This window comes from Teleopsis dalmanni, chromosome 2, assembly GCF_002237135.1.
Source record: "Teleopsis dalmanni isolate 2A chromosome 2, ASM223713v2, whole genome shotgun sequence".
Taxonomy (NCBI): Eukaryota; Metazoa; Arthropoda; class Insecta; order Diptera; family Diopsidae; genus Teleopsis; species Teleopsis dalmanni.
In genome coordinates, this window is record NC_051847.1 from 224,586,163 (window position 1) to 224,600,492 (window position 14,330).

At 33.5% G+C, this 14,330-nt stretch overlaps 3 protein-coding genes across 3 annotated transcripts; 2 read left to right on the top strand and 1 right to left on the bottom strand.

Moving 5' to 3' along the window:
• Window positions 1-2,075: 2,075 nt before the first annotated feature.
• On the bottom strand, window positions 2,076-4,188 carry LOC119685371 (major heat shock 70 kDa protein Ba-like). Its single transcript, XM_038099627.1, has one exon. It carries the CDS (start codon window positions 4,178-4,180, stop codon window positions 2,252-2,254), a length of 1,929 nt encoding a protein of 642 aa, XP_037955555.1. The 5' UTR covers window positions 4,181-4,188; the 3' UTR covers window positions 2,076-2,251.
• A 3,813-nt stretch (window positions 4,189-8,001) lies between these two features.
• On the top strand, window positions 8,002-10,146 carry LOC119685367 (major heat shock 70 kDa protein Ba-like). The gene has a single exon (XM_038099623.1). The coding sequence runs from the start codon at window positions 8,047-8,049 to the stop codon at window positions 9,973-9,975; it is 1,929 nt and encodes a 642-aa protein (XP_037955551.1). The 5' UTR covers window positions 8,002-8,046; the 3' UTR covers window positions 9,976-10,146.
• Window positions 10,147-12,889: 2,743 nt separating this feature from the next.
• On the top strand, window positions 12,890-14,328 carry LOC119676844 (major heat shock 70 kDa protein Ab-like; the record flags this gene model as incomplete). The annotated part of the gene is made up of 1 exon (XM_038088102.1): window positions 12,890-14,328. A coding segment is annotated over exon 1 (1,089 nt), but the record flags the coding sequence as incomplete, so codon positions are not given.
• Window positions 14,329-14,330: the final 2 nt, after the last annotated feature.

Below are 14,330 nucleotides of genomic sequence, written 5' to 3' on the forward strand. Positions count from 1 at the left end.
ATGTTTGAAACTAACTAAAATAAATAAATAATTTATCAGTTACCAGCTATCAGCTACCAGGTACGAGCTACGAGCTATCTGTATATCTGCAGCTATTGTAAAATTTCTACTCCACTTGCTCTGACATTGAGTACAAATCCTTAGCGATCTAATGTCATTAATATTAATATTACTTTTTTATAGTAGATCTAAATGCTGAAAAAACGAAATGTCTTATCCTGATTTAGAAATATACGAGAATGTACAGTCCATCATTTATTTGTTGTATACCAGCTGTTGTAGAATCTCTCTTGTAGTATTAAACTTCAAAGTTGAGAAGGGAGCGCACTCAAAACCCACTGACCATAGACTGATCAGTTTGTGATAATTTCTGTTAAAAATGCAGGACAAATTTCTTATCATCCACATCAAGAATACAATTAGTATTACTCTACTCTTTAGCATACTTATACTAAAAGCAAGTCTGTGGAAAGAGCACTTTTTCTATAAATTTTTTGTCTTCAAAGATTATAATTTTGTGGATATCGACTGTGCCTTTACTACTGTATACTTAACGCTATCACAAATTCCCTCTTAAATCTTAAGCGAGATGCAAGTCTGGTCAAAATTTTTAAGATACTACTTATTTCAACCCAATATAATCACCTCAGGTATCAAAACTACACTTGGCACATCTGTAATAGCTGTTCCTATACAGCTGTTATTGAACAGGATAAATTCTGAGTAGGAAGGACAGCTGTAGTACAAATTATTCGATCCTTAGTTTACGTCCCTACGAAAGCTCTTTTTACATCACTTCATTGATTACCATCCAAGTTTCTGATAAAATAATAAACTGGCTAAAGTGGAAATTAAACTAAATATATGTGGTTGGCTATGAAAGTTTGGATATATCAAGTTATTTTTCAGATCAGGAAATCCTCTTGGCCTAAATTGAAGAAATTCGCATCAGTATGCAAAACAAACTCAGTACTACGTTACTCTCTTCTTAATTCGTTTTAATGATCAAACGGCACTAACACATCTATGAAGAATGACAGTTACTGGACGTACACCCGACGACTCTTGAAAACTATCTGTAATCTCTTTGTACTATATTCTTAACCAAACGTAACCTTACTTAAGTTGAAAAGGCTTTGATAAATTTAGGAAAATAAATTATTCATTTCGTCACGGTGGAAAAGTAAAGTCAGTTGCGTTTTAAAATATTACAGTACTGTCAATATATGTATTTACTGAGGCGGTAGATAATAAAAAAATTAGATTATTTTTGTTTTTCATAAATTTTATGAACAATACACAGATTAGCGATGTATTCTATCTTAAACGGAATACATCGAATCCGGATGTGCTAAATATTTAGTTCAGCCAAATTTCCAACTGAGATATGTCATTGTAAAAGTAATAAGACTTATTTTTAATCTTATAGAATATGCCACGCAAGTAGTCACAACATAACATATGCTGTACGCACTGACTTTAAGTGAAGTATGGCAGACTTTTCAAAAGGATTGCTTTCTCACATACCAAAGTTGAGTCGAAACACTTCGTAATCTCAAGCTATACCGAGATGTGAAACTGAAAACGTATATTCGTTTGAATTCCAAACTTAAATAACTATCATGTAAAGAATCTTTCATCCATATAATGAAAATAATAGCATATCAAATGGTTGGAACGTTGATGATACTTTAGGATAGAAGCAAAATACACCTCAAAACAAAAACAAAAACAAAAACAAGAGATAATTCAAAAAATCAGTAGATCAGTAGTGCGCAGTTGAAATAGAACTGAGAAAGATGACCAAATTGATGGCACGACTTATCTGAAGGTACGAATAAATTAGTGATATAAAAAATTTGATAGATTAGGATAGGTAAAATACCAAAAAATCAGAAACATATTTATATTTTTCTCAAAACTTTTATTTATTTCTATTTGTAATTAGTAAGCAAAAATGAAAATCAAGTATCTTCCCAATCAAGTTAAGTAAATAAAACAAATAAATTCATTTTAATTTAAAAATTTTAGACTTTATTTTAAACTAAATATTGTACTTAAAGTTAACTTACACTTAGTTAACAAACTTATTTATTAAATAAATATTTAAACTAGAACACAGTCTTTAAGTAATACAATTTCATCGATAGATCAAATTAACATATACATCTACATCTAAAAATAAGTTTTCACTAAATTACAATATTTACAATTTAAAGTTTACAATTTACAATTTACAAATCTTTGGAATTTAGTCAACTTCTTCAACAGTTGGACCTCTGTAGTTGCCACCACCAAAACCTCCGGCTTGTTGACCGCAACTGGTTGGTTCTGTGCCTGGTTTGCCCTTGCCCTGTTGGTGCATCTTTGTCATAATCGGACTACAAATTTTAGTTAATTCCTCCATTCTATATTCATATTCTTCTTTCTCAGCTGTGGTGTTGTTATCGAGCCATTTTATGGTTTCATTGCATTTCTCAACCACATTATTCTTATCCGATTGATCTAATTTATCAGCAGCATCATCTATGGCCTGTTTAACATTAAATACATAAGTTTCAAGTTGATTTCGTGCGGCGATTCGCTGTCTCGCTTTTTCATCTTCTTCGGCATACTTCTCAGCTTCATTTACCATTCGATCAATTTCACTTTGCGACAAACGACCCTTATCATTTTTGATGGTTATGTTCTTTACGTTACCAGTACTCATCTCTTTTGCTGCAACATTTAAGATGCCATTTGCATCCAAATCGAAGGTGACATCAATTTTAGGAACTCCACGAGGAGCTGGTGGTATGCCAGTTAAATTGAATGTTCCAAGAAGATTGTTATCTTTTGTCATGACTCGTTCACCTTCAAATACTTGAATAGTGACTGCAGGTTGGTTATCAGCATAAGTGGTGAATGTTTTTGTTTGTTTACATGGAATGCGACTATTACGTTCTATTAACTTTGTCATAACACCACCAGCAGTTTCAATACCTAAAGAAAGCGGAGCAACGTCAACTAGTAGTACATCTTGTATTTGACTGCTCTTATCTCCACTCAGTATGGCTGCTTGAATAGCTGCACCATAAGCGACAGCTTCATCAGGATTAATTGACAAATTTAAACTCTTGCCACAGAAGAATGATTGAAGTAAGTTTTGTACTTTCGGTATACGAGTAGATCCACCAACTAATACAATATCATGAATTTGATTCTTATCCATTTTTGCATCTGTCAACGCTTTTTCTACTGGTTGCAATGTGTTGCGGAATAAATCTGCACAGAGCTCTTCAAAGCGTGCTCGACTTATTTTCGTATAGAAATCAATACCCTCAAATAATGCATCAATTTCGATTGTTGCTTCAGTACTAGAGGATAAAGTACGTTTGGCACGTTCAGCAGCTGTTCGCAGACGACGAAGTGCTCTTGGATTTGAGCGCAAATCCTTTTTGTATTTACGCTTAAATTCATCAGTCAAATAATTCACCAATCTGTTGTCGAAATCTTCACCACCCAAATGTGTATCACCAGCCGTAGATCGCACTTCGAACAGAGATCCTTCATCAATTGTCAAAATCGAAACATCGAATGTACCGCCACCTAAATCAAATATTAAAACGTTCCGTTCGCCCTTCAAGTTCTTGTCTAGCCCATACGCTAATGCAGCAGCTGTCGGTTCATTTATTATACGTAACACATTAAGACCAGCTATTGCACCAGCATCTTTTGTCGCTTGACGCTGCGAATCATTAAAATAGGCAGGTACTGTGATGACTGCATCTTTCACTGTTGTACCAAGATATGCTTCAGCTGTTTCTTTCATTTTAGTTAACACCATTGAGCTTATCTCTTCGGGTGCAAATCTCTTCTGTTCGCCTTTGAATTCGACGTTAATTTTTGGTTTACCACTGTCGTTCACCACTTTAAATGGCCAATGTTTCATATCTTCTTGTATTTTCTGGTCATCATATTTGCGGCCAATCAATCGTTTAGCGTCGAATACTGTATTCTTTGGATTCATTGCCACTTGGTTCTTAGCGGCGTCACCAATCAATCGCTCAGAATCTGTGAACGCAACATAGCTGGGTGTTGTACGATTGCCCTGGTCATTAGCGATGATTTCAACTTTTCCGTGCTGGAATACACCGACACATGAGTATGTTGTTCCCAAATCAATTCCAATTGCTGACATTTTCTTTCTTTATATGTATTCTTGTTTATTGATATTTGATAGTAATTTTTCAATTTAATATTTTTAATTCAATTCAATTCAATTTAAGTTTTAATATATATTGCTTATATATTGCTTTGAATAGTTTTCTTTCTTTTTAAACTTTGCACAAAAACTTTCTGACTTCTCCTCTTCTCAGTCAATCTTTTCACTTCAAATGTTTTGTATAAACTGATGCTCTTTTTTTTTTTTTTTTTTTTTTTTTTGCAGTAGGTGGAAGCATCAAAAGCCACCGTGTGAGACTTAAACCCACTAAACCACCTCTTTGGAATGTAAGTGGAAGATTGCACCCGCAGATGCAACCCCATTCCAGAATTAGGAGAGACCGAAAATAGGAGCTTAATATTTGTATACAAATTCCTCTAAGCTAGGAGTGAAAACGCATGAGCGTTGAAATTAAAGGTGATGAGAAAATCCTAACAAACTAATGAGTGAAGATGACCATTAACGGTATACACGATGTAGGGGATTGTAAAATCCACGGTTGTATAACGGGATGGATTGAGGGGAACGAACCATTTCATCAAGGTAGAGAGAAAGTGCTTGAGAGGGCTTGTAAAATAGGGCTTGAAGAAACTCAGAAGGAAGATCCTCGTCACGGAGAATATTGGGGGGGAGATTGTGTCGACGAGTTAAATGTCTGCGCGCAAGTGAAAGAAGATATTCGTCAAGTCTTTCAATCTTGGCAGTGGAGTAGAGTACTCGGCAAGAGTGGTGATGTCCATTGGGTTTACTGATGCTCTTCGAATTTTCACCGCCTTTTATACAAAAATCTACATTTCAGAGAAGTATCTAGATACTCTTTCAAGAAACTTACAGAATATTCGGGAACCAAATGTTCAAGATACGCGACCAATAAATGAAGAGTTTAAGAGAAAGACAAATTTAAACACAAATTTAAAGAGTTCAGTGTATGCACACATTTTACCAGCTGCACAATAGTGAATATTAGCTTAGTATAATTGTGTGTGTAACGTGACAAACACAAGCACTCTCTTAAAATACCCAGTAGAAAACGGATCGATCCGTCATCGAAGACGTCTTCAAGACATGGATACATACATGAAGACCGATCGATCCAAATGTATGACGGTCTTCGAAGACACTTTCATACAAATTAGCCAAATGTCTTCAATGAATTTTTGCGTACATGTCTCGAAGACCGTCTCGAAGACCATGTCTTGCATAACGGACGCATTCGACAGAAAGTTGTGCGCTCTTAGTGCAGTGCTCATATAATTTTTTCATCCTTTTTTTATTTCTACTCTTTTATTGCGCTCTTTAAATTTTAAATGAATTTCAATTTTCTCTTTAAATAAGTAGAAAGAAATTGTTGTATTTTGTACTTTTATTTATTTTTTTTTAAAAGTTTTAAAAGTAAATTATAAATTTTATTAAGATATTAAACATAAATTAAACTTAAATAAAACTTAAAAACTAAGAAAACATAATGAAAATTAATTTAAATATTTAACTTAATATAACTTAGCATATCTAAAATTAACTAAAATTAATGTAAAATAATTTATAGCATTTCGCTATCATCAATTGTTGAAGTTTTATATGTTTTCAAAAGCGTTGAAAAGAATTTTGGTACAATTAAACCTTCTGATCTTAAGAGTTCTAAAATATCATTACCACAACGCGTGTTAATCCTGTGTTTTTTAAATATAACAGCTAATTTTTCACAAGTGTTTTTAGTTTTTTTATTTTCAACATCCTTTGTTTTGTTTCTTAAACAACTTTCACTGGAATTATTGTCTTCAATATTAATATCAATATATTTTCCAGGAACTAAGTCAATATTTAATTTGTTTTGATTTAATTTCTTTTTTTTAATATTTCATAGTTTAATGATTTTGTTTCTTTATTTATTTTGATTTTTTAATATTTATTTCACTACACTTCAAAATTATTGCGTCACTTCATTTATAAAACATAGCGTCATCTGAGGCAAAATTTAAATACGTTGCTATGAACACTAAAAATGAGAGAGAAAGCAAAGAAAGAGTATTTACATTCATGTTTTGAGCAATTGTTTTCCAAATTTGCTTGAAAATGCGGACGCGGTATCAAAGACCGTCTTGAAGACAATGTCTTCGAAGACCACTTTTTCTACTGGGTATTATAAAGGGAACATTAGAGTGCATTAGAGAACTTATTTATATAAAATATGTAAATGTGTGTGAATATGTTTTTCTGCATTGCCTCTAGAAATTTCCAAACAAACGTTATGAATGAAATGGTTTTATTATCGCTGTATATTGACCCGCTACGTCACAGCAACTTCTAGAATTGCCATTGAATTGCTACGACCAGAGACGCACAGCTTTGTACCAACAGTACTACGGTACTACGAAACTACGGCACTACGGCACTACGCTACGACGGTACTTGTGAAGAGAAAATTTTCATTTATAATAACAAATAACAAATAAAAATAACAAATTTCAATTTGTTGTCAATATATGCAAATTCATTTATCAATTCATTTTTGCTTATTTTTCAATCTACGACAAACAGACAAGCTTTCGCATATTGACGTAGGTTAGTAATAAACGGTAATTGTGTTTGACGATATTTCTAAATCAGGATAAGACATTTCGTTTTTTCAGCATTTAGATCTACTATAAAAAAGTAATATTAATATTAATGACATTAGATCGCTAAGGATTTGTACTCAATGTCAGAGCAAGTGGAGTAGAAATTTTACAATAGCTGCAGATATACAGATAGCTCGTAGCTCGTACCTGGTAGCTGATAGCTGGTAACTGATAAATTATTTATTTATTTTAGTTAGTTTCAAACATAGATCTTAACATAGATCGTATCAATCAAAATCGTATCGCTGTACCTTTTCTATGATATAAAATAGGAGAATGAAGAAGTATTTTGCTTTCTTTTATCGTCAAACACAATTACCGTTTATTACTAACCTACGTCAATATGCGAAAGCTTGTCTGTTTGTCGTAGATTGAAAAATAAGCAAAAATGAATTGATAAATGAATTTGCATATATTGACAACAAATTGAAATTTGTTATTTTTATTTGTTATTTGTTATTATAAATGAAAATTTTCTCTTCACAAGTACCGTCGTAGCGTAGTGCCGTAGTGCCGTAGTTTCGTAGTACCGTAGTACTGTTGGTACAAAGCTGTGCGTCTCTGGTCGTAGCAATTCAATGGCAATTCTAGAAGTTGCTGTGACGTAGCGGGTCAATATACAGCGATAATAAAACCATTTCATTCATAACGTTTGTTTGGAAATTTCTAGAGGCAATGCAGAAAAACATATTCACACACATTTACATATTTTATATAAATAAGTTCTCTAATGCACTCTAATGTTCCCTTTATAATATTTTAAGAGAGTGCTTGTGTTTGTCACGTTACACACACAATTATACTAAGCTAATATTCACTATTGTGCAGCTGGTAAAATGTGTGCATACACTGAACTCTTTAAATTTGTCTTTCTCTTAAACTCTTCATTTATTGGTCGCGTATCTTGAACATTTGGTTCCCGAATATTCTGTAAGTTTCTTGAAAGAGTATCTAGATACTTCTCTGAAATGTAGATTTTTGTATAAAAGGCGGTGAAAATTCGAAGAGCATCAGTTTATACAAAACATTTGAAGTGAAAAGATTGACTGAGAAGAGGAGAAGTCAGAAAGTTTTTGTGCAAAGTTTAAAAAGAAAGAAAACTATTCAAAGCAATATATAAGCAATATATATTAAAACTTAAATTGAATTGAATTGAATTAAAAATATTAAATTGAAAAATTACTATCAAATATCAATAAACAAGAATACATATAAAGAAAGAAAATGTCAGCAATTGGAATTGATTTGGGAACAACATACTCATGTGTCGGTGTATTCCAGCACGGAAAAGTTGAAATCATCGCTAATGACCAGGGCAATCGTACAACACCCAGCTATGTTGCGTTCACAGATTCTGAGCGATTGATTGGTGACGCCGCTAAGAACCAAGTGGCAATGAATCCAAAGAATACAGTATTCGACGCTAAACGATTGATTGGCCGCAAATATGATGACCAGAAAATACAAGAAGATATGAAACATTGGCCATTTAAAGTGGTGAACGACAGTGGTAAACCAAAAATTAACGTCGAATTCAAAGGCGAACAGAAGAGATTTGCACCCGAAGAGATAAGCTCAATGGTGTTAACTAAAATGAAAGAAACAGCTGAAGCATATCTTGGTACAACAGTGAAAGATGCAGTCATCACAGTACCTGCCTATTTTAATGATTCGCAGCGTCAAGCGACAAAAGATGCTGGTGCAATAGCTGGTCTTAATGTGTTACGTATAATAAATGAACCGACAGCTGCTGCATTAGCGTATGGGCTAGACAAGAACTTGAAGGGCGAACGGAACGTTTTAATATTTGATTTAGGTGGCGGTACATTCGATGTTTCGATTTTGACAATTGATGAAGGATCTCTGTTCGAAGTGCGATCTACGGCTGGTGATACACATTTGGGTGGTGAAGATTTCGACAACAGATTGGTGAATTATTTGACTGATGAATTTAAGCGTAAATACAAAAAGGATTTGCGCTCAAATCCAAGAGCACTTCGTCGTCTGCGAACAGCTGCTGAACGTGCCAAACGTACTTTATCCTCTAGTACTGAAGCAACAATCGAAATTGATGCATTATTTGAGGGTATTGATTTCTATACGAAAATAAGTCGAGCACGCTTTGAAGAGCTCTGTGCAGATTTATTCCGCAACACATTGCAACCAGTAGAAAAAGCGTTGACAGATGCAAAAATGGATAAGAATCAAATTCATGATATTGTATTAGTTGGTGGATCTACTCGTATACCGAAAGTACAAAACTTACTTCAATCATTCTTCTGTGGCAAGAGTTTAAATTTGTCAATTAATCCTGACGAAGCTGTCGCTTATGGTGCAGCTATTCAAGCAGCCATACTGAGTGGAGATAAGAGCAGTCAAATACAAGATGTACTACTAGTTGACGTTGCTCCGCTTTCGTTGGGTATTGAAACTGCTGGTGGTGTTATGACAAAGTTAATAGAACGTAATAGTCGCATTCCATGTAAACAAACAAAAACATTCACCACTTATGCTGATAACCAACCTGCAGTCACTATTCAAGTATTTGAAGGTGAACGAGTCATGACAAAAGATAACAATCTTCTTGGAACATTCAATTTAACTGGCATACCACCAGCTCCTCGTGGAGTTCCTAAAATTGATGTCACCTTCGATTTGGATGCAAATGGCATCTTAAATGTTGCAGCAAAAGAGATGAGTACTGGTAACGTAAAGAACATAACCATCAAAAATGATAAGGGTCGTTTGTCGCAAAGTGAAATTGATCGAATGGTAAATGAAGCTGAGAAGTATGCCGAAGAAGATGAAAAAGCGAGACAGCGAATCGCCGCACGAAATCAACTTGAAACTTATGTATTTAATGTTAAACAGGCCATAGATGATGCTGCTGATAAATTAGATCAATCGGATAAGAATAATGTGGTTGAGAAATGCAATGAAACCATAAAATGGCTCGATAACAACACCACAGCTGAGAAAGAAGAATATGAATATAGAATGGAGGAATTAACTAAAATTTGTAGTCCGATTATGACAAAGATGCACCAACAGGGCAAGGGCAAACCAGGCACAGAACCAACCAGTTGCGGTCAACAAGCCGGAGGTTTTGGTGGTGGCAACTACAGAGGTCCAACTGTTGAAGAAGTTGACTAAATTCCAAAGATTTGTAAATTGTAAATTGTAAACTTTAAATTGTAAATATTGTAATTTAGTGAAAACTTATTTTTAGATGTAGATGTATATGTTAATTTGATCTATCGATGAAATTGTATTACTTAAAGACTGTGTTCTAGTTTAAATATTTATTTAATAAATAAGTTTGTTAACTAAGTGTAAGTTAACTTTAAGTACAATATTTAGTTTAAAATAAAGTCTAAAATTTTTAAATTAAAATGAATTTATTTGTTTTATTTACTTAACTTGATTGGGAAGATACTTGATTTTCATTTTTGCTTACTAATTACAAATAGAAATAAATAAAAGTTTTGAGAAAAATATAAATATGTTTCTGATTTTTTGGTATTTTACCTATCCTAATCTATCAAATTTTTTATATCACTAATTTATTCGTACCTTCAGATAAGTCGTGCCATCAATTTGGTCATCTTTCTCAGTTCTATTTCAACTGCGCACTACTGATCTACTGATTTTTTGAATTATCTCTTGTTTTTGTTTTTGTTTTTGTTTTGAGGTGTATTTTGCTTCTATCCTAAAGTATCATCAACGTTCCAACCATTTGATATGCTATTATTTTCATTATATGGATGAAAGATTCTTTACATGATAGTTATTTAAGTTTGGAATTCAAACGAATATACGTTTTCAGTTTCACATCTCGGTATAGCTTGAGATTACGAAGTGTTTCGACTCAACTTTGGTATGTGAGAAAGCAATCCTTTTGAAAAGTCTGCCATACTTCACTTAAAGTCAGTGCGTACAGCATATGTTATGTTGTGACTACTTGCATGGCATATTCTATAAGATTAAAAATAAGTCTTATTACTTTTACAATGACATATCTCAGTTGGAAATTTGGCTGAACTAAATATTTAGCACATCCGGATTCGATGTATTCCGTTTAAGATAGAATACATCGCTAATCTGTGTATTGTTCATAAAATTTATGAAAAACAAAAATAATCTAATTTTTTTATTATCTACCGCCTCAGTAAATACATATATTGACAGTACTGTAATATTTTAAAACGCAACTGACTTTACTTTTCCACCGTGACGAAATGAATAATTTATTTTCCTAAATTTATCAAAGCCTTTTCAACTTAAGTAAGGTTACGTTTGGTTAAGAATATAGTACAAAGAGATTACAGATAGTTTTCAAGAGTCGTCGGGTGTACGTCCAGTAACTGTCATTCTTCATAGATGTGTTAGTGCCGTTTGATCATTAAAACGAATTAAGAAGAGAGTAACGTAGTACTGAGTTTGTTTTGCATACTGATGCGAATTTCTTCAATTTAGGCCAAGAGGATTTCCTGATCTGAAAAATAACTTGATATATCCAAACTTTCATAGCCAACCACATATATTTAGTTTAATTTCCACTTTAGCCAGTTTATTATTTTATCAGAAACTTGGATGGTAATCAATGAAGTGATGTAAAAAGAGCTTTCGTAGGGACGTAAACTAAGGATCGAATAATTTGTACTACAGCTGTCCTTCCTACTCAGAATTTATCCTGTTCAATAACAGCTGTATAGGAACAGCTATTACAGATGTGCCAAGTGTAGTTTTGATACCTGAGGTGATTATATTGGGTTGAAATAAGTAGTATCTTAAAAATTTTGACCAGACTTGCATCTCGCTTAAGATTTAAGAGGGAATTTGTGATAGCGTTAAGTATACAGTAGTAAAGGCACAGTCGATATCCACAAAATTATAATCTTTGAAGACAAAAAATTTATAGAAAAAGTGCTCTTTCCACAGACTTGCTTTTAGTATAAGTATGCTAAAGAGTAGAGTAATACTAATTGTATTCTTGATGTGGATGATAAGAAATTTGTCCTGCATTTTTAACAGAAATTATCACAAACTGATCAGTCTATGGTCAGTGGGTTTTGAGTGCGCTCCCTTCTCAACTTTGAAGTTTAATACTACAAGAGAGATTCTACAACAGCTGGTATACAACAAATAAATGATGGACTGTACATTCTCGTATATTTCTAAATCAGGATAAGACATTTCGTTTTTTCAGCATTTAGATCTACTATAAAAAAAGTAATATTAATATTAATGCCATTAGATCGCTAAGGATTTGTACTCAATGTCAGAGCAAGTGGAGTAGAAATTTTACAATAGCTGCAGATATACAGATAGCTCGTAGCTCGTACCTGGTAGCTGATAGCTGGTAACTGATAAATTATTTATTTATTTTAGTTAGTTTCAAACATAGATCTTAACATAGATCGTATCAATCAAAATCGTATCGCTGTACCTTTTCTATGATATAAAATAGGAGAATGAAGAAGTATTTTGCTTTCTTTTATCGTCAAACACAATTACCGTTTATTACTAACCTACGTCAATATGCGAAAGCTTGTCTGTTTGTCGTAGATTGAAAAATAAGCAAAAATGAATTGATAAATGAATTTGCATATATTGACAACAAATTGAAATTTGTTATTTTTATTTGTTATTTGTTATTATAAATGAAAATTTTCTCTTCACAAGTACCGTCGTAGCGTAGTGCCGTAGTGCCGTAGTTTCGTAGTACCGTAGTACTGTTGGTACAAAGCTGTGCGTCTCTGGTCGTAGCAATTCAATGGCAATTCTAGAAGTTGCTGTGACGTAGCGGGTCAATATACAGCGATAATAAAACCATTTCATTCATAACGTTTGTTTGGAAATTTCTAGAGGCAATGCAGAAAAACATATTCACACACATTTACATATTTTATATAAATAAGTTCTCTAATGCACTCTAATATTCCCTTTATAATATTTTAAGAGAGTGCTTGTGTTTGTCACGTTACACACACAATTATACTAAGCTAATATTCACTATTGTGCAGCTGGTAAAATGTGTGCATACACTGAACTCTTTAAATTTGTCTTTCTCTTAAACTCTTCATTTATTGGTCGCGTATCTTGAACATTTGGTTCCCGAATATTCTGTAAGTTTCTTGAAAGAGTATCTAGATACTTCTCTGAAATGTAGATTTTTGTATAAAAGGCGGTGAAAATTCGAAGAGCATCAGTTTATACAAAACATTTGAAGTGAAAAGATTGACTGAGAAGAGGAGAAGTCAGAAAGTTTTTGTGCAAAGTTTAAAAAGAAAGAAAACTATTCAAAGCAATATATAAGCAATATATATTAAAACTTAAATTGAATTGAATTAAAAATTTTAAATTGAAAAATTACTATCAAATATCAATAAACAAGAATACATATAAAGAAAGAAAATGTCAGCAATTGGAATTGATTTGGGAACAACATACTCATGTGTCGGTGTATTCCAGCACGGAAAAGTTGAAATCATCGCTAATGACCAGGGCAATCGTACAACACCCAGCTATGTTGCGTTCACAGATTCTGAGCGATTGATTGGTGACGCCGCTAAGAACCAAGTGGCAATGAATCCAAAGAATACAGTATTCGACGCTAAACGATTGATTGGCCGCAAATATGATGACCAGAAAATACAAGAAGATATGAAACATTGGCCATTTAAAGTGGTAAACGACAGTGGTAAACCAAAAATTAACGTCGAATTCAAAGGCGAACAGAAGAGATTTGCACCCGAAGAGATAAGCTCAATGGTGTTAACTAAAATGAAAGAAACAGCTGAAGCATATCTTGGTACAACAGTGAAAGATGCAGTCATCACAGTACCTGCCTATTTTAATGATTCGCAGCGTCAAGCGACAAAAGATGCTGGTGCAATAGCTGGTCTTAATGTGTTACGTATAATAAATGAACCGACAGCTGCTGCATTGGCGTATGGGCTAGACAAGAACTTGAAGGGCGAACGGAACGTTTTAATATTTGATTTAGGTGGCGGTACATTCGATGTTTCGATTTTGACAATTGATGAAGGATCTCTGTTCGAAGTGCGATCTACGGCTGGTGATACACATTTGGGTGGTGAAGATTTCGACAACAGATTGGTGAATTATTTGACTGATGAATTTAAGCGTAAATACAAAAAGGATTTGCGCTCAAATCCAAGAGCACTTCGTCGTCTGCGAACAGCTGCTGAACGTGCCAAACGTACTTTATCCTCTAGTACTGAAGCAACAATCGAAATTGATGCATTATTTGAGGGTATTGATTTCTATACGAAAATAAGTCGAGCACGCTTTGAAGAGCTCTGTGCAGATTTATTCCGCAACACATTGCAACCAGTAGAAAAAGCGTTGACAGATGCAAAAATGGATAAGAATCAAATTCATGATATTGTATTAGTTGGTGGATCTACTCGTATACCGAAAGTACAAAACTTACTTCAATCATTCTTCTGTGGCAAGAGTTTAAATTTGTCAATTAATCCTGA

Excerpts from the sequence above, each read along its gene's own strand:
- LOC119685371 (XM_038099627.1), bottom strand. The coding sequence starts at position 4,180 with ATGTCAGCAATTGGAATTGATTTGGGAACAACATACTCATGTGTCGGT.
- LOC119685367 (XM_038099623.1), top strand. The coding sequence starts at position 8,047 with ATGTCAGCAATTGGAATTGATTTGGGAACAACATACTCATGTGTCGGT.